Genomic DNA, 19,783 nt, shown 5'->3' on the forward strand with positions numbered 1-19,783 from the left:
CAGAAATTCACTACCTGGATTGAAGCATCAAAGAGGCATCGGTCACTGCTTAAGCGGAAGTGACGTAAAGGCGCAACAAAAAAATCGCTTGCCCGTTTTCTCTCTTTTTTTGAACTTTACTTCATATTGCATGTATTTTCTTGTGGTTTTAGTGTAGTGTTTGTATTATAAATATTTTCTCGCCTTCGAGTGACTTTTTTTCCCCGACTTGTCAATGGGATGCTGGTCGATGTTTTGTTTAGCGTAAAGACAAACATCCTGGTCTTTGCACTTCCGCATCCCAGACGAATCGCAGAGCATGTGTCTAGTGCTTTCAATTGAACGACAGCCCTGGCGCCCAATCGCAGGCCGCAAATCGACGGAACCTTTGTGCAAATGGGTGGGGGGACGCGCGCTGGCTCGCATAGCGGAAGAAAATGGCGGCCGTGGCCACCGAGCCAGGAGCTGCGGCGATTCGGACAACTGCGACGAGCGACGACTGCTCACCGGATTCGGGCCCCAGCGTCCCGGGACGCATGTTAGTCTCCCGGGAGCCCGAGGAAAGGCCGGAGCCTGAGCCGGCCACCGACTTGTATAGCCCTCGCTCGGGAGACGGTGGGGACGGGGAGGAGCTCCGCCATGTCAGGCCGGAGCCGAAGCAAGAGCTGGAGCTGGAGCTGGACCCCGCGGCGGTAAAAAGCCAAAGCGAGGGCGCTGCCAGCGACCCACTCGGCCACAACCGGACCGTCACCTTCCCTTCCGGAGAAGCGGCTTGGAACGGCTCGGCGCAGGCAGCGTACCGCAGCATCCTCGCGCAGCCCAAGCCTTCCTCCTCCGCCGTCTTCCTGCACTCCTTTCCTGCCCCTCGGCCCCCGCCAGGCGCCGAGGCCGGTCTTTCGCTGGCGGAACCGGCGGAACCGACAACGAACGCCGCGGGCCGGGACCTAGAATACGCGGCTTCTGTTCAACCGGAGCGAATTCCCTCTATTAGCCAAGACGCCGTATTGGACGGTACTGCTGACGGGAATCCGGAGCCCGAGGAGAGGGGCCAGTGTCGCGGCTCGCCGCCGTGCCAGTCCCCGAAGCCGGACGATAAAGCGGCCGAAGGTCCAGCGGTGGCCGAGTCTTCTCCATGCGGTCCGCGGCTCGGCGGCTGCATGCAGGACCTGAGCCTCAGCCTCGGCTCCGAGGTCCGGGTCTCCTTGGATCACGTCATCGATGACGCGCTGGTTGTGTCGTTTCGGGTGGGCGAAAAGCTCTTCTCCGGGGTTCTCATGGACGTTTCCAAAAGGTACGACTCATGTAACTGCCAATTTGGAGGCAACATCTTTGACTGGCAAACTCGTTTGCACAAATACTGTACGTTCTCGCATAAACCTGGCTAAAAACATGGCTTTACCCGCCATACCTGTACTCTGTAAAGACATAGGGATTTGAATGCGTTAAAGGGGACGTAAACCCCCCCCCAAAATATTTTAGTTAGGTGCTTAGTGCAATCATAGTATTCTAAACACAATATAGTTTGTAGCAAAATCCATCTGTTTTCATCGGTTTCAAGGGGCATGGTGTTATTTTCACTCGACAAAAAGTGGAAAAATACCCTCGTGAAATATCAGATATATACAATACAAATATTAAGATGGCGGGGTGTGCACATAAAACATGATTGTGAGGTTTTGGCTAGACTTCTCCTTTAAATGTCATATAATTGCTGCTGAAAGAAGGCCAGCTCCCATTTTGAAGGTTTCAACTTGAAAAGTTGTCACTTTTGAGTGGTAAAGGCTCTCGTGTCCTTTGCCCAGGTTCGGACCCTACGGAATACCCATTACGCAGTTTCCCCGGCGCGAAGACCAGAATCGACCTCAGATGCCGGCGGTCCCTGCGGAAGCCGCCGCTCCCGTGTCCCCAAAGCAGGAAGCGGCCCAGAATGAAGATGCGGCACCTTGCGCGTGGAGCGCCAAGCCGCCGCCACTCTTTCAGGAGGGGGCGCCGTACCCGCCCCCGCTGTTCATCAGGGACACCTACAACCAGGTGTTACCTCAGCCGCCGCCGCGCAAGATCAAAAGGCCCAAGCGGCGCTACCGTTGCGAGGAGCCCACCTCCATCATGAACGCCATCAAGCTGCGACCCCGCCAGGTGCTGTGCGACAAGTGCAAAGGCGTGGTGGCGACGGCCGGGCGTCGGCCGGGTCCCTTGGACATGAGGAGCGAGGAAGCTTCGCGGCGGCGGAAGGCGGCGGCCGAGGGGCCCGTGTCCGCCGAGGTCAAGCGACTGCGCAGCGACGACAGGGGCGGCCGCGGGGAAGACAAAAGCGCGCGCGCCGACAGACGCGCTCCGTCAGGGATCCGAGTTGCCGCCACCTCTTCGGCATCCTCGCGGCGAGTCCTGCGGGCTGTGTCCTCGTCCTCATCTATGCGCCTGAAGCTGAACTCTAAGAAGGTTCTGGCTAAAGGAACCTCAGCGGATGGTTCCAAATCTCGCCAGGTTCTCAAGAAGCTGACGCGGAACTCTCCGCCGCCGCCGCTGGGCGAAAACCAGGACAGAGAGGGCGCCGGCGGCAAGGCCTTGACACGCGCGGCGGCCTTGCAGAATCATAACCAGAACCAGAAGATCCACTTCACCCGCCGCCTGCAGCACCTTAGCGCCGCCCTGGTTGGCCCCGCCTCGCACACGGCGCTGCCGCCGCGAATGCGCCTCAAACCCCAAAGGTATCGTACCGACGACCCTCAGGCCCCCTCCTCCTCTTCCTCTTCTTCCTCCTCCTCTTCCTCACCTCCCAAACACAGCGCCGGCTCGGCCGGTCTCGACCCGCCCGCTTTCGGCCCCGTAGCGCCCCCTCCGCACCCCGCCCCCAGCGCCAGTCCCGTGCCGCCCTCTTCTCTTTGTGCGGCTCCGGAGGACAAGGAGGCTCCGCCTCTGCCTCCTCTCTGTTCCCCGCTCAACAGTGTCTCAGAGACCGTAGAGCTCCCCTCAGACCCCAGTCCCGTAGCGCCCCCCTGCCCGCCTTCCGCGTCCGGCGACGAGGAAGGAGGTGAACTGAAACGGCGTCGGAAGTCGTCCACGTCGTCGTCCTCTTCCTCGTCGTCCACGTCGTCGTCGTCCGTCTTCTCCAAGTCGGTGTCCAAATGTCTGCTGCCCGACGGGCGCACCGTGTGCGTGGGCGACATCGTGTGGGCTAAAATCTACGGCTTCCCCTGGTGGCCGGCGCGGGTGCTCGGCATCACGGTGGCGCGGCCGGCCAGCGCCGTATTGGCGGCGCGGCAGGAGGCGCGCGTGTCCTGGTTCGGCTCGCCCACCACTTCCTTCCTGCCGCTGTCGCAGCTGTCGCCCTTCCTGGAAAGCTTCCAGTCGCGCTTCGACAGGAAGCGCAAGGGCCCGTATCGCCGCGCCATCTCCGAGGCCGCCAGCGCGGCCAAGCAGCTGACGCCCGAAGTGCGCGCGCTGCTCACGCAGTTTGAGACGTAGCGCTTGCCCCGCCCGGCCTCGAGCCTCGCCCATTTAGCTGCTGGAAGTTCCCCTCTTGTAGACGACCTTGTTTTATACCTTTCAGGCGCAGACGTTCTTCAGGTGTTGCTCGCTAGGCACATTTCAAGCGGCCGTAGCTCGCGTCTGTGCTCAGCCAGTGATTCCCAACTTTCCCGAAAGCGGCCACACCCACCAAAAGTCGACTCATTCTGTAGCTTCTGCCATCTAGTGGAGCAGAGCTGCAATTGAAATAGCTCACTTTTTGTAACATGTCACCTTAGCCGGGAAATATTTGGAAACGCCTTCAGTTACACTCTTTTCCTTTTTCTCTACTTTGTCATCACGTGGCGACACAAAAGCGGTCGTTTACAAAAATTAAAAATATTATTCTGGACAGAATATTTCAGTCAGCGTTACTTACCTGAAACGACTTTCACTTCACCTCTGTGCATTTTTCAGACTGTTTCACTGCTTCGTGTGTTTGAGTCCACGTCCTAAACTTTTGACTTATACTGTTAGTACTTTATATGAGTTATACATAGCGTGAAGTTGTTCCTAATTCAATTAGACAATTGATTGCATCAACAAGTAATTGCTTGTCAAATTAATTGACAACTACTTGATCATATAAGCGGATAAGCGGCTCTAGGAAATGGTTGGATACATTTATCAACGTTTCGAGACTAGTTTAACATCAAATTGTCAAAAATGCCAAATTGAACGACTTTGTGATTTTGCTGGTCCTCCATGAAAACCAGAACAACTCTGTTTTGTTACAGTAAGGCTTTTTTTTTAACCAGTTCATCAATTGATTAAAAACTAGAGCTTCATTGATTATTAGAATAATTGTTAATTAATCCATAGAATTTTTAGTCCACTTCCATGGTGCACTATCACAATCGGAGCATTTACTGTTGAGAGGTTGAAATTGCAAGAATTTCATCGATGAAATGTGGTTTTTAAATGATATATTGTCGATTAATTGCTGCACATCCGATGACTAATTTCTTGAAACTGCTCATTGAAATGGTTCATTTTTGATGCTCATGTGTCACGGCTCTTGTTGGGAATCACTGTGCTAAGCGAGGGAGGGAGGTTCAAATGTTTGTTTGTTTTTTTTTGTGGTGCGTTTTGCACATGCGTTTTTTTTTTTTCTCCCCGTTCTGTAAGGGAGGCAAAGAACTGATCAAAGCTGTGAAATTGTTGTCCAAACTGAGGTCGGGGGGCCTCTTCGAGTTGTGGTTCACACTCAATCCCACCCTGACCCCCTTTGCCAGGCCCGGGGCTCACCCCTCCGCACCCCTCCTCCCCCATTTTTATGACGCCGATGACAATGGTGTATTTTCCCTCTCTGTTTGTCTCCTGCGCCACTCTGGGACTTTTTTTTTTCTCATCTGTTTGCAGATTAGAGATTCTGAACAAAAACAATTTTGTGTAAATGTTTTTTTTCCCTTTCTCTGATGTTTGAAATCCTAAATAAAACTTCTCTTCGAATTGTGGTCATTTGAGCTTTTTTTCTTCCGCTGCTGCAGCTGCGCCCGCGTGACTTGACGCCTTTTTTGTTGTTTTTTTTCTTGGATCTTCTTCCCTGCAAACAGAGTGTTTGGAAGCAAGCAGAGTGGGAAAATACTGGCGCGTTAGTTTTCTATATTAGCGCGCGGGCTCAATGTCATCGTGGATGCAAAACAAACGTGTTTTTGGCAAACAGCCCCACCATCTGGCTGCAATTGCAGGTTAGGCCAACTAAACGTTTGACGTCCATTTTGGGGACACAAAAACTAGCTTGTGCCGGGGGAAAAACTTGTCATGAAAGCTAGAAATTCAACCAGTGCACTTCTACTTACTTACCAGTACATTTTTGTCAGTCTTCGTGCTGGCGACTCACCTCGAAGTTTCGTTCCGAGATAGTAGTTTAGCAAGGAAGAGGTTTAGATCGGAAGTAAACAAAAATTGAAAGTTATCGCTATTACTTTGACACCCTAATATATATATATATATATATATATATATATATATATATATATATATATATATATATATATATATATATATATACACACACACACACACTACTGACATCATGTGACATGTTTGTCGTTGCAGCTCCGCCTCCCTGAAGAGTTGCTGACGTTTGCGCCGCCGCCCTCGGTCTGGATGGCAGTCACGTGGACTCCCCCTCCCAATCACAAATCAATATTTAATGAATTTATTTATGAAGCCAATCGCGGAAGTCTCCACCCCTCGTTTGGAATGGGCGCTTCTACTATGTTAGCTTAGCTTGCTAGAACATCCGACTTGTTAATCATGTTAGTTGTCATAGAAATGGAGAGGTGCAAAGCAAGAAATATTGCGCGTGGTGTCAAATGTGATGGATAAACTGAAGTCAAGCGATAAATCGATGTTATTTATTGAAGTGAGTTTTATTTGGTAGGCGGGTCGCTTTAAAAACACAGAATGTGGTCAATGCGATGTCACCCCTGCAATACTTTTATTTTGTGTCAGAAATATTTTTGGAAGAAAGCAGGGTACTGCCTTTTAACAACTTTGACTTAAAAAAAAAAAAAAGTCTTTGTAGCGAAATTGATTACATTTTCACTGATTGGTCTTGATGATGAAACATGTACAACAACTTAACAGCAAATAAATGATTATCCACAACTAGTTTGATTAGTTTATTAACTGTTAAAAGAATTGGTGTAACTTGAAGTTGTCAAGATCATCTCAGCAAGAAAAATGTCATTTTTTGCAGAACCTGATTGATCTTTTTTGTAGGGTTTTGTCTAGGATCTTTGTCTCGCTTTCAAACCAGTGAACAACATGTTTTCCCAATTTTCCGACAGACTAAACAAGTTATCGTCATCACTTTTAAGTTTTTGCCATTTCTGCACTGTCAATTTGAAACCATGTCCTGTTCTTCAATAAAAAGATGAAAATTAATTTTTATAACATTAATCACAAGGACAATCAAAAGGGCATTTTTTTTAATTATCAGTATATTTTTGGTGCCTTTGAGAAAGTTTCCCTGGCTCACATACAGTGTGGTAAATATTTCAATTGCAGCCCTATGCCATGTTATGTTCTACTTTTTTCCCCAGTAGCATTCCTCTTTAAAAGGAACTCATCTTATGAGACCCCGGGGTAAGTAAGTTTGGGATCATTTCACGTTTGAAAACAATATATGACAAAATGCAACTGTTCTACTGTAAAGCAGAATGGATTTACACAGGTGTCTAAACTAAAAAACTAACGCTAAACTAACAGTTTGCCGGCTAACACACGGCAGCTAACTTAAAAAAAAAATCCCACCCCGATGCGATAGTGGACACCGTGAGATTGGCGACCCCAAGTGGAAGAAAGTAGTACCTGCGCCTCATGCTTTTTTGTATTGTATTAAAATTTCTGTAAAATACATCTAAATAATACCATTTTGTATACATATACATTCCCTTAAGTGAATCTAAGTTTGTCTATGCTAGACGGTTTTGTATTTTGTTTATTTTCAATAAATACCAAAGAATTGGGCAGCTTGGAGAAGTCCTCTACTCAGAGCTGATGACATCACCAAGCACTCACGTAAAAAGAGTCAAGGTAACGAGAGATTGACGGAGTCTTAGTCACGTCAGACAAAATTGATTTGAACTGATCAAAATATCGGGGTTTCTGTTGATTTTTTATGATTATTTTTACACCCTCCATTTTTTTAATGGCATACATCCTCACACTAGCCTTTATCTTTAAATCAATTGTGCCCTCTAGAGGAGGAAAATAAAATCACAAGTGGTTCATGAGGCATCATTTTCGGATTTTATATACGGTATATTTTACAGTATAGCGCACCATCCTCTAAGCGCGCTCGAAGTGACCCCTCATATCCGAAAAATACCGCATCATTTGTTTTTTCTTTCTATTGATGCTGACGGAAAAAAGATCCCATATATGGTTCAAGTCCCAAAAGGGGGTAAAACAAACAGCAAAACCTCTTTCAAACCATGTCATTATCATGTGCTTTTTCCCATAGGAAATGCTTATCTCGCAGGTACACGGTTTGCGGCGGTTTTCCCAAGGAAACATGGAAACGTGAGCACGTGCCGGAGGCTAATGGCTAATAGTGTAATCATTGATGAGGTGGCACTCCTACAGTAATTGATTTAGCGCTTTGTGGTTTTCAGGTGAAAGTCCGCGTGGGCCGAGGACACATTGTCAAGCGTCGGCGATCCCAAGACACAAAAACCGCCGCTGACGTGACCGCACGCTATCGTGTTTTCCCCGCGACAACATGGCTGCCGGTCAAGACAACTGCAAGGTAAAAACATTGTGTGGGGGGAGGAGGAAAATGACTGCTCACCAAAATTTGCTTAATTTAACTAACTTATATTGTATGTTTTTGATTATTGTACATTGTTATTTTTCAAATCAGTAAATGATAAAAGAAGAGCAGAAAAAGCAGATCCTACATCCCTATTTAAAAAAGAAACAAATGCCAACCACAGAGATGGATGTAAGCGTAAAAATAAAATGATTTACTGTCATTTTTAAAATAAAAATCTCTTTTAAATACCTGGCGCAAAACTACACACACATTTTTTATTCTAACATTAGATGGAGCACAACAGAATTTTTATATCTCGGACTGTGTAGTTGAAATATTGGTCATGTACTCCCTAATTAATTACTGTATAAGGATTTTCATCGATTTGACTACATAGTTGATTCTAGCACAAAAATCATAAATCAAATCTTCGCTAAGAGATAGAGATAGGGATTTTTTAGTGATTTATTTTCAAACACACACACTTTTCTCCCATTGACAAATTTATGATGGTGGAAATGACCCGTTTTGCTTGTGGCTTCACATTTTACTTTTTTTTTTGGACTTGAATGACACACCAAATCATTTGTACTTGCTCACTAGTTAGCAGCGTTGATAAAAAAATCCGCTTGCCCACGTTGACCTACATTATGACGCCAAAGTCGTGGCGTCACCATGTAAACTTTGTCCGGCGGTCCCTCCGTTAGCCATTAGCTGAGGGAAGTCAAAAGGCCTAACCTGAATTGGGAGTGAACTGCGGGGCCACGTGACAGTTGAGTGGGCCACCGTGCCACGCCGTCCCGTCAATAAATCTGCAGGGATTGACAAAGTCGACAGGAAGTGGCAAGCAGAAACAGGAGGTGGAGCTACCAACTGCCGGCCAATAAGGAACTCGAATAACTATAAACAAGTATCTGGAAGAGGAAGTATTTTAACATTGGATGGTGAGGGATACATCCATAAATAGAATAATATGATTTTTATGTGCGTATTTAGTTTATGGTATGCTCATATATGTATAAGTATACTTGGTTATGTTGAAGGTGTGTGTATACCATGTATACTGTAATATTTGTATTAATAAGGGTGTAGTATATGGGGTACTATATTATATTAATTATATTATGTGACGTTGTGTCATATTATATCATAGGGATATGTAGGTAACTAGCATTTTTTTATTATTGTAAGTATATGTTCATACGTATATTTACGAAGTGTATATGCTGTGAATGTATAAACTATATATTTTTACATAGTATATAAGTTCGAAGTAATTCGTTCATTCATCTATTCATTCACATTCAAGTGTCGGATGCCACTTAAAGTACCAGTTGCGTATACTCCAAGAGTACACAGGAAGTTCTATTCACCCGTTAAATTCTCCTAAGACACAGCCTCTTCATTTGTGTCCATTGTAGAGGACATTTGTTTTTGGTCTATATCTTTGGATTCTGCTCTCCCAACACTGCTAAGTCCTAGTGTGCTCAGTGGAGGACATCTTGGCCGGCTCTCAAGGGGATATGGAGAATTTTAAGGTGGCGGTTGTGGAGCGGAGTGACAAACGATATGCTTGCTATGCACAGAATCAAGATGATGTCTGGAGGAGGCGGAGCCACGAGTCCACCAAAGAGCCAATCGGAGAGGAGAAGTCGGCGTCGGACATGATTTACACCATCGAGGACGTCCCGCCCTGGTACCTGTGCATCCTGCTGGGCCTGCAGGTACGCCGCCAACTTCGCTCGGGTGGAGCCGGGCCGGGCGAACGCGTTCCGACCCGTCCCGACCCGTCCCGACCCGTCCCGTGTGTCCAGCACTACCTGACCTGCTTCAGTGGGACGGTGGCCGTCCCCTTCCTGCTGGCGGAGGCCATGTGCGTGGGCCAGGACCAGAACACCATCAGCCAGCTCATCGGGACCATTTTCACCACGGTGGGAATCACCACGCTCATTCAGACCACTCTGGGAGTCAGGTAACCGCCTTTGGACTGCCTGGGATTCTCATCCGTAATTGCGTATTTTGCTTTTCAACAATACAGAAAAGAACTGCATAGCCCAGTGTGATTTTGTGCTGGTAGATGCTTATTGTTACTGTTGATGTGGTGTAGACTTCCTCTATTTCAAGCGTCCGCTCTGGCCTTCCTCATTCCTGCACAAGCCATCCTCAGCTTGGAACGATGGAATTGCCCCAGCCAGGGTAAGCGCAACACACAGCCTCCTGTTTTCATCATTTGTCAATGTGAGTGTTTACAGCTGTGTGTGTGTCTGTGTGTATTTATTTGTATTGGAGTGTATGTGTGTAAGCGTGCATGTGCGTGTAACTGTGTGTGTGTAATAGTATAAAAAAAAGTTGGGCCCCCAAATCACCAAAAACAAGTGTGTGTGTATGCTTGTGTATGCTCACATATGCAAATGTATGTGCATGTGCATTCACGTGTGCGTGTATGTGTGCACGTTCATGTATGCGTGTGAGTAATTGTACTCGAATATGCGTGCGTGTGTTTTCTGCGCGCGTGTATGTTGACAGAGGAAATTTACGGCAACTGGACGCTCCCGCTGGACACCTCGCACGTTTGGCACCCTCGCATCAGAGAGGTTTCCGTCTGTTGTGTTTTTTTCTTCTCTCCATTCAATGCGGACGAGTGACGTTGGACGACTTTGGGCTTCAGATCCAAGGCGCCATCATGGTGTCGAGCACGGTGGAGGTGGCGATCGGCCTGCTGGGCCTCCCGGGCATCCTCCTGGAGTACATCGGGCCCCTGACGGTCACGCCCACCGTTTCGCTCATCGGCCTGTCGGTCTTCAGCACGGCCGGCGACCGGGCCGGATCGCACTGGGGTTTCTCGGCGCTGTGAGACGAGCGCGCGCCCGCGATTCTCGACGCGAACCCTCCCGACCGGCGTTTGCACGCAGGTGCATCCTCCTGATCGTGCTGTTCGCTCAGTACTTGCGCACCACTTCGCTGCCGTTCCCCGTCTGCGGACGCAAGAAGGGCCTGAGGTGGAGCCGGGTTCACGTCTTCAAGATGTTCCCCGTAAAGGACGCCTCCGCCTCCCTTCTTCGCCCTTTCCCCTTCCCCACGTGTGCTTTTCTCCCCCTAAGATCATCCTGGCCATCGTGCTGGTCTGGCTGCTGTGCTACATCTTCACCCTGGCCGACCTCCTGCCCAGCGACCCGAGACACTACGGCCACAAGGCGCGCACCGACGCCCGCGGGGACATCATGACCTCGGCCCCTTGGTTCAGGGTGCCTTACCCCTGTGAGAGAACAATCGCCGCTCCTCATAGCAGCTATACCTTTACCTATATTTGTCCAAGCAGCTATACAAGTACTACCATCTTGCCAATTATACATGAATCTACAAAAACTCACATTTTATACGCATCTAGCATCTATGCACAGCTATACATCTACAGTTTTATACACACCTATATATCTGTTGTAATAATTATAATAGTTGAAATAATTGAAATGTATTACCGTATATTCATTTGCATGTGACAATGCGCCAACGCGTTGCTCCTCCAGGCCAGTGGGGGGTGCCAACTGTGACGTTGGCGGGTGCGCTGGGCATGTTCAGCGCCACCCTGGCGGGTATCGTGGAGTCCATCGGCGACTACTATGCGTGCGCTCGCCTTGCCGGGGCTGCGCCACCTCCCGTGCACGCCATCAACAGGTGAGACAAAATGTTTGACCTTTGACCCCATTACGTCATGCCTGTGCTCTCCTGCAGAGGAATCTTCACCGAGGGCGTGTGCTGCATCATCGCCGGTCTCCTGGGCACCGGGAACGGATCTACATCCTCCAGCCCCAACATTGGCGTGCTCGCCATCACTAAGGTACTCGCTCGCAACTACCGATACCAAGGACCGATACTGATTTTTGTTGTTGTTGTAGTAATTTTGTTGGTTTTGGTCAACTATTTCAACCTTGCTGTGTGCAGGTTGGCAGCCGTCGTGTAGTTCAGTACGGCGCCGCCATCATGTTGCTGCTGGGAAGCGTAGGAAAGTTTACGGCGCTGTTTGCGTCGCTACCCGATCCCATCCTGGGAGGAATGTTCTGCACACTCTTTGGTGACACTTTACTCACTCTCATTCGATGACCCGTCCGTTTTTTGATTGTGCTTTGGGAATATGTAGTAAGATTAAGGAGTTTTGAAAATAAATAGTGTTCTCAAAAGTCATCTGAGCTGTTCTTTCTCCTGTTGGTTTGTTTCCGTCAGGCATGATCACGGCGGTCGGGCTCTCCAACTTGCAGCTTGTGGACCTCAACTCGTCCAGGAATCTCTTTGTGTTGGGCTTCTCCATGTTCTTCGGGCTCACGCTGCCCGCCTACCTGGACACGCACCCCAAATGCATCGAGACGGGTGCGTGCGAGGGCGTGAGTCGGTTTGCGCGTGATCAACGAGCTGCCGTGCCTTTGCAGGTGTGGAGGAGCTGAATCAGATCCTGACGGTTCTCCTCTCAACCGAGATGTTTGTCGGCGGTTTCCTGGCCTTCTGCCTGGACAACACCATACCAGGTCACGACGCAAACATTTGAACTCAAATGCATCGTTGAAACTCGGCACCAGTTGCTCGCTTGGCTATTTTCATTCGCTGGCTCTGGCCCAGACGGGCCCCGCCTTTTAAAGCCACACCCACTCAGAACGTGAGGATGTGGAATGATATTTGGGCATGACAGTGCTGTCGCCGTAGCAACGCATCGCTGCTTTACATCCAGGGACGAGAGAGGAACGCGGCCTCCTGCAGTGGAGCGCTTTGACGTCCTGCTCGGCCTCGTCGCCCTCCTACGACTTTCCCGTGGGGATGGCCGCGGTCCGACGCGCCCGCTGGCTCAGGAGACTGCCCATCAGTCCCACCTTCAGGGGGTGGAGACCTTCCCAAGAACCGCCCACCGAAGGAGAGACGGCTCAGCGGGAAGGAATAGTGGGGGCGGAGCAAAAGACAGAGCTTGGTGAGGAAGATGCTGACATTTCAACAAAAGTGTGACATGTGTAAATCATGACCGGTAACTTGTTTGTATCATAGCTGGTATGTGTGATAGGCGGAGATATTTTTGCATTCTTACTAACTAAGATTCATTTTATTTATACTTTGAATTCTTAATTATGTATTTTCTTATTACACACCTGATTTTTGAGGCCACTACCTCACTGTTGTCTGTTTTTTTTAACCCCTGATGTGAAATATGTACATTTTACTACACGATAACAATTCAAGCTGTTTTAATTATTTTAAATAAAAGCTCCAGTTTGATAGAAAAAAAATCTGTCGATTATTTCTCAGTTCAGAGTTAACTTTCATCCATTTCTATGAGCTTAAATTTGTTCTTAAGCACTGCTGGAAAGATGAATTTGCTTTGGTTACTACTTGATATGGATTTTTAATGTGTCAAACGTTTTCGGGGTGGACCTCTTATTTACAATGAAGTAAATGGATTTGTTAGTAGTAGTAGTAGTAGTAAATGATTGCCATTCTATACATGAGAACATGCAAACTCCACACGGGAAGGCCAGAGTCCACGGCCTCTGCACTGACAGGTGTGCTAACCAGTCCGCCACCATGCCAACAATTTTTGTTTGATTTTAATGATGTAAGAAAGCAATATTTAAGTCATAAATTCCTTAATTTTGATTTCAACGAATTTATTCAGTGCCGCTTTGAAAAGAAACTAATAAAAGTTGTGGTGGGATGGTAAGTTACTGTTTTTGTTTTGTTTTTTTAATTCAACACAAAAAACGTGATGTTGCTGTATTAAATTTTGTCAAATAAAACAAAAAATAATGGAAATAGAGTACTTGCGTGTTTTTTTATCGCCAGCTGGTGGCGACAACGCAACTTTTCACTCAGATTTAACAACAACAACAATACCAACGAAGAAGTAGAGCGGCGTTTTCCTGTGCTGTGGTTGAGAGATTTTACTTTCGCTTTAAAATTATAACGCTTTACTGCTTCTGATTTTTATTTCTGCCTGACTTAATTGAGCTGCAGTAGTTTCTACTGGTTTTAGCGGTGTTGGAACAGATGCCTGGATTTGCATCGGGACAAGTTGAGGTGAAGTATTACGATCATTTTCAATGTTATTCTCCTGTAACCCGAAGTTGAATCAATGTAGTAGTTGCTTACGTAACGTGTCACCACGAATGAGTTTTCTGTTTTGTTTTTACTTTTTTTTTTTTTTTTTAAATCGAAGCTGTCGTAAATTGTTCACGACCTTGGTTGACGGTTTGCGGTTATTATCTATCCTATAATCCGGAAGCGGAGGTGAAATCCGCTCAATAAAAGTCCGAAATTAAACGTCGTCGATATTCGATCACCTTTTGAAATCACAAGCGTCAGCTCTCACGTAAGGAAATTTAATACTGTCGAATTAAATCCAAAATATGAACCACCTGACGATTGACTTCAGGCCGGGACATGTGAAGCTGCTGCAGGTAAACTTGAAGTAATGACGTATTTAGTGATGTGCACACAATTGCAAAAATGGGTTGAGTTAAATGAAAGCATACTTTCCAAGCAGGGCTTCCGGTGTCATTTTCCTGTGCCAAACATTTGAGAAATTTAGGACGGTCTCAAAGCGGTGCCGGGGGGGTCGAGATTTAAGGTGGAACTAGAATCCAAGATTCAAACTTCATCTTTATCCCATTTTCAAAAGACTACCATTATTAGAAAACTAGTTTAACACACAAAAGGTGTATGTTAATCAGATGCATTTATAAATTAAGTAAATTCAATCACTACGCGAAAAACCTGAACATTTGTGTATGTAATAATATTAAAACAACGTATCTATAATAAGAATGGACACAACAGTGCCTCAGGTTGTGAATGTCATGTGATCAAACCCAGCACTAAGCTGAACCTTGATTGGTGGGTTACCCGATGAACTGTGATGTCATTTGTAATGGCCAGCCAGTGGCAAAATGGCCACCTCCCAAAATTGAGTTTCATTTTCATTCATATTCCACCAATGTAAAATTTATCAGACTGTCATGTTTAGACTAGAGGGACCACATAAAGAACTTTTTTGTCAAGAATTTTTCCCCTTTAAATTGAAATTTTCAACATTAAATAAACTATAAGGTCATCCCTAACACTGAAAATACTTCCTCTTTTGTGGGCGTGTGTGTGCAGCAGGAGGATCCTCCGGCAGGGGGTCCCCGCGTCCTGGTGACTGGGGCGAGCGGTCTCCTGGGTCGCGACGTCCTCAAGGAGTTCCAGAAGCGCGGCTGCGCCGTGACGGGGACGGCGTACCGCAGGGCCGGTCCACGCCTTCTTCGCTGCGACCTCACAGACGAGGACGCCGTCAAGGCGCTCATGAGTCAATGCAAGGTAAAATGCGAGCAATTTAGCTAAATAAAAGCAGTAAATGAAGATTCATGATTAGCAGAGTTTATGCGGGTGAAATACTGTGTAACAAAAGTCGCATTATGGACGCTTCCGCCATTTTTGTAGTTCTCTAGCACTCGTTCCTTTCGCATTGTATTGTAGTCTGCAGGATTAAAGTATGCTAAAACTTTGCTGTGTTCTGAGGTGAACTCTTGAAGAGACAGCACTGATGGCAATGTTTCTAAGTGTGTTTATTTGTGGGTGTGTTTGCATGGCGTAGCCCCATGCGGTGGTTCACTGCGCAGCGGAGCGTCGCCCTGACGTGGTGGCGCGCCACCCGGAGGCGGCCAACAACATCAACGTTCACGCCGTGGCCATCCTCGCCAGGGAGGCCGGTTAGTCCCACACACACACGCGCTCTCATGTCCACATGACACATTTATGTTTACATCCAAGGGGCTTAATGATTACCTCATTCAGTAGCACCCATTGTCTGACGTCCTTGAAAAAAATGAAAGAATATATATGTATCTGGAATAGAAGAGTGTGTGGTTTCCCAAATGTCAGATTTTCTCCTGCCAAATTGCATTAATGACGCGCATGAAAGAAATGTTTGAGGCCTGTCGCCGATTTGGCACATGCGTGTCTTTTCTTAGCGTGCTTCGGCGCCTTCCTGCTGTACATTAGCAGCGACTACGTGTTTGACGGCCGGCATCCGCCTTACGGCCAAGACGACGCGCCCAATCCCCTCAACGCGTACGGACGCAGCAAGCTGGAAGGAGAGCGCCAAACGCTGCAACACTGCGCACGTTAGTTGCGCGGGCCGGGCGCGCGCTAGCTAGCGAGCCAGGGCTATGTAACGTGCGCGCCCCTCTTCCGTCAGGCTCGGCGGTGCTGCGCGTTCCGGTTCTGTTCGGCGACGTGGAGTCTCCGGCAGAGAGCGCCGTGACAGCGCTGTGGCCCAAAGTTGTGCAAGGGGAGAGCTGCGCCATGGACCACTGCCAGCAGAGGTTCCCCACGCACACGCAGGACGTGGCCGCCGTCTGCTGGAACCTCTGCGCCGCCGCCGCTCGGGTACCGCCTTCTTCTTCTTTTTGAAAACCTTCGCTACCGGTCCAGCCTCTTTGCTGTCTACAGGCTCAATACAGGCCGTCTGCAATTGTCAATATTTATTCACTTGACTACATAAACAAAAAAAAAACATTTACATGACTGGTACTCAGATAAACAATGTTTTATCATCAGTATTTATAAATGATTAATGAAGTAGAACTGCTAGCTTTTTTGGTAATTTGCTACTTTGCTACATATTGGTATTTTCACCAATGATTAATCATAAATTATAGATCAATTATTCAGATACATATGTAATATACTTGATTGTTTTTTTCCGGGAAAAAAAGCCCTACTGTATGTTTTTTAATTTTTTTTAAAGCCTTATTCTGCACGATCATCTTGGTCATATTTGGGGAGGGACTTATTCTAAGTAATCATTTTAAATAGAAAGACTTACGATACATTATCTTGTTTTAAGCCCTACTATACATCTTTTTTTTTAAATCCACTATGCTGTACTTTGTTTTTTTGTTTTTGTTTTTGTTTTTTTTAAGGGGAGTCTTACTAGACATGGTAATTTGGAGGACTAGTATGTACCAAGAAAAAAAAACACCTTATCAAGGAACTCACTTACACAAAAAATCCAATTTCAAGGAGCTCACTTCCACAATTCTTCCCTCAATTTTTTGATATTAGTGTTTGCTTTTAATGCTTGTACCCATTCGTTTCACTTTCTGCCACATGGGGGCACTATTGTTCATGTTTCGAATAGCAGTGATTCCGAATTGATGGCTTCTGTCTGCTGTTTTTGCGTGTGTAGGATGATTCCATCCGAGGAATGTTCCATTATTCCGGGAAGGAGCAGATGACCAAGTACCAGATGGCGCTGGCTATGGCTCAGGCTTTCAACCTTCCGTCCGACCATCTCATCCCGGTAAGAAGACGCACATCGTGCCAGCATCGGGCGGGAGTTGACTTTTTTTTTTTTGTCCCGCCGGCAGCAAACGGAGCAGCCGGCAGCGGAGGCCGGCACCTTGCGACCGCTCAACCCTCGCTTGGACTGCTCCCGTCTGGAGGTTCTGGGCCTCAGCGTGGAGCCGCGACCGTTCGCTTCCGCCATCGCCGACTGCCTGTGGCCTTTCACCCCCGACAAACGCTGGCGGCAGACCGTCTTTCACTGACCCACGCGCCATTCCCTTTCAATAAATGCCACACAACTAAAACACTTTTTGTCAATGTTTTTATAACCAGTTATACAAGATATAATATAAGAGGAAGTTATACATTTAAAATACGGTATTTTCCCAATTTGCCTCCTGTTTGATCAAATAAACTGGAATGGAAAAATTAGAATGTTTTAAGACAAAATGAACAGTCCGCCACCAGATGGCGTCAAACCGACAGAAAAGGGAAAACCATTGTTTTTTTTTCCATCTAAAGTACCTAACTACATACAATGTAAAGGCTTTAGTATACATGGTCGTTTTTGTTTTGTTTTGTTTTAGCCTTACTGTACATTTTCTATGACTAAAAAAGCCGTTTTGGGGGGAGAACCCTTACGATGGTCATCTTACCATTCAACCATTGTTGAGCTCGAGATGCTAACAACTATTAAAGGACGCTTTTTTGTGGTCTTGCGTCTACAAAAGCATATAAAAAAACAAAAAAAATCGACGGACGTAGCTATGTTTGGGACACTTTCACTTCTCGCACCGCAAACACTCGTGACATCGACAAATACGTGCACGCGCACACGCATCTGCAGCGCGGCGCACTTCCTGTGTACAGTTGACGCGCGCGTCCATATTTCGGTGCGTTCCATCTGCTCAGGCAGGCGTTTCCGGTGTCACGTTAACACGCGCGCGCACAAACTCGCACACACGCGTCCCTCTCCAGTGTGATTGCGTGTAGTTTCTATTTTCAGCCTGACGGCATCTGACGCTTCTTCGACTTTTTGTTCTCTCGCAGCATCTGTTGTGGTGTCGACACCCCCCCCCCCCCCCCCCCCCCCCCCCACCATCTCCCATCCGCCTCACTCGCTCTCGCAAACGCACCTTACCTGACGTTTGATTTTGCTCTCGTTAAATCAGACTCAAATTAAAAGAGACAACCGGGAAAGTTTTTGCGTCTATTTGTCCTCCTCCTTATTCCCACACAAACTGTGTGCGTGTGCGCGTGTGTGTGTGAGTACAAATAAAAAAGCTTGCTATGCATTGCTGCTTTTTTCTCCTCCCCTCCAAGAAAAAAAACCCTTATTATACATGGTCATCTATTTCGAAAGAAAAAATGAATTAGTATTCTAGGTCTTTCACTATGTATTAAAAAACAAAAGCCTTACTATACATTGTCGTTTTTTTTCATGAGAAAAAAAGCCTTACTATACATGCCTCACTATACGTGATCGTTTTTTCACGTAAAAAGCCTTAGTATACATTGTCGTTTTTTTCATGAGAAAAAAAAAGAAGCCTTACCATACATGGTCTTTTTTTTTTTTTTTTTTACAAAAAAAAGCCTGACTATACATGGTCGTTTTTCACGCAAAAAAACCTTACTATGCATTGTCGTTTTTTCACAAAAAAAGAAAGGCTGGCGTTGTCGTTTTTTTAGCCAAAAATAGCTCAAACAAAGGCGTACTAACCATGGTTGTTTTTTCACATAATAATTACCTTTACTACATATTGTCATTTTTTTTTACTGAGAAAAAAAACCTTACTATACATGGTCATTTTTTTTTCGCAAAGTTAAAAAAAAACAAGCCTTACTATACATTGTTTTTTTTTCATGAGAAAAAAAAGCCTTACTTTACATGGTCTTATTTTTGTGCAAAAAAAAAAAAAAGCCTTACTATACGTGGTTGTTTTTTCGCCCAAAAACCCTTACTATACATTGTCATTTTTTTCGTGAGAAAAAACGAAGCCTTACTATGCATAGGCTTTAACGCCTTAATTTACAAATTAAACACACCTAAAATAAGTACACACATTAATATCATTGGTTGGTGTGTGTCAATGATGTCATTTGTGAGGTCACTGAGTGTGAGGCAAACTCAACCATACACACACACACACACACACTTACACACCAAAACAAGACCAAAACTTTTTGCTGTTGTCGTCGTAACCGCGAGGAAGAGGAGGACAAAAACGAGACGAGGAAAGCTGTTGTGAACAACATCTTGAGCGGGAGCGGAGCATAATTGTTCACTTCAAGACACACATCAATTTGTGACACTTTGCTTAAGTGACAACCCGCGTCTGAGCCACTGACAATCGCCAGCCTTTTTTCGCTGTGCCGTCACTGATGCACTTTGCTAACTTTAGCATTAGCGCATTACATTGCACTCACAAACTTTAAACTGATACTGAAACAGTACCAATACCACTAGTACTTTGGATACACAAAAACCATTAGCAGATTGTTTTCAAGAAAGAGCTATAGAATTTGGGTACTTGCCAATAGAAAAAGTGAAATTTTCCGTTTTTGTATTTTTTGTTTTCATTGTACATAAAGAAAACAATAGCTTGTTTTTTCTTGGACTTTTTGCACTAAATTGTACCATAAACTCCCACGTCAAGGAAAAAAATACACTTTCACGCGGTAGTATTTAGTCTGTATTTCATTAACAACAAAGAATCTCATAGAAAA

At 46.3% G+C, this 19,783-nt stretch overlaps 3 protein-coding genes across 6 annotated transcripts; all 3 read left to right on the forward strand.

Annotated features, from left to right (window-relative positions):
- Positions 1 to 383: 383 nt before the first annotated feature.
- pwwp2a (PWWP domain containing 2A) lies at positions 384 to 4,938 on the forward strand. The gene is made up of 2 exons (XM_088441186.1): positions 384 to 1,270; positions 1,782 to 4,938. Exons 1-2 carry the CDS (start codon positions 417 to 419, stop codon positions 3,442 to 3,444), a joined length of 2,517 nt encoding a protein of 838 aa, XP_088297312.1. The 5' UTR covers positions 384 to 416; the 3' UTR covers positions 3,445 to 4,938.
- Positions 4,939 to 7,706: 2,768 nt separating this feature from the next.
- Positions 7,707 to 12,961, forward strand: slc23a1 (solute carrier family 23 member 1). Its single transcript, XM_088440947.1, has 14 exons — positions 7,707 to 7,747; positions 9,340 to 9,477; positions 9,568 to 9,725; positions 9,861 to 9,949; positions 10,280 to 10,347; positions 10,422 to 10,603; positions 10,666 to 10,786; positions 10,855 to 11,011; positions 11,281 to 11,428; positions 11,486 to 11,591; positions 11,696 to 11,825; positions 11,975 to 12,118; positions 12,178 to 12,273; positions 12,474 to 12,961. Exons 1-14 carry the CDS (start codon positions 7,721 to 7,723, stop codon positions 12,740 to 12,742), a joined length of 1,833 nt encoding a protein of 610 aa, XP_088297073.1. The 5' UTR covers positions 7,707 to 7,720; the 3' UTR covers positions 12,743 to 12,961.
- A 672-nt stretch (positions 12,962 to 13,633) lies between these two features.
- On the forward strand, positions 13,634 to 17,361 carry mat2b (methionine adenosyltransferase 2 non-catalytic beta subunit methionine). Of its 4 annotated transcripts, none has more exons than XM_088441123.1 (7): positions 13,634 to 13,807; positions 14,888 to 15,085; positions 15,363 to 15,477; positions 15,739 to 15,891; positions 15,966 to 16,156; positions 16,959 to 17,072; positions 17,140 to 17,361. In XM_088441123.1, the coding sequence occupies exons 1-7, from the start codon at positions 13,778 to 13,780 to the stop codon at positions 17,317 to 17,319; spliced, it is 981 nt and encodes a 326-aa protein (XP_088297249.1). In that variant the 5' UTR covers positions 13,634 to 13,777; the 3' UTR covers positions 17,320 to 17,361. The 4 variants fall into 4 exon arrangements, with proteins under 4 accessions (XP_088297249.1, XP_088297250.1, XP_088297248.1 ...); XM_088441124.1 differs by having other exon boundaries at positions 14,891 to 15,085; XM_088441122.1 differs by lacking the exon at positions 13,634 to 13,807 and adding an exon at positions 13,968 to 14,187 and having other exon boundaries at positions 14,891 to 15,085.
- The last annotated feature ends 2,422 nt before the right edge of the window (positions 17,362 to 19,783 follow it).

Source organism: Hippichthys cyanospilos, chromosome 18 (genome assembly GCF_059441005.1).
Source record: "Hippichthys cyanospilos isolate Australia breed blue-spotted pipefish chromosome 18, RoL_Hcya_1.0, whole genome shotgun sequence".
Taxonomy (NCBI): Eukaryota; Metazoa; Chordata; class Actinopteri; order Syngnathiformes; family Syngnathidae; genus Hippichthys; species Hippichthys cyanospilos.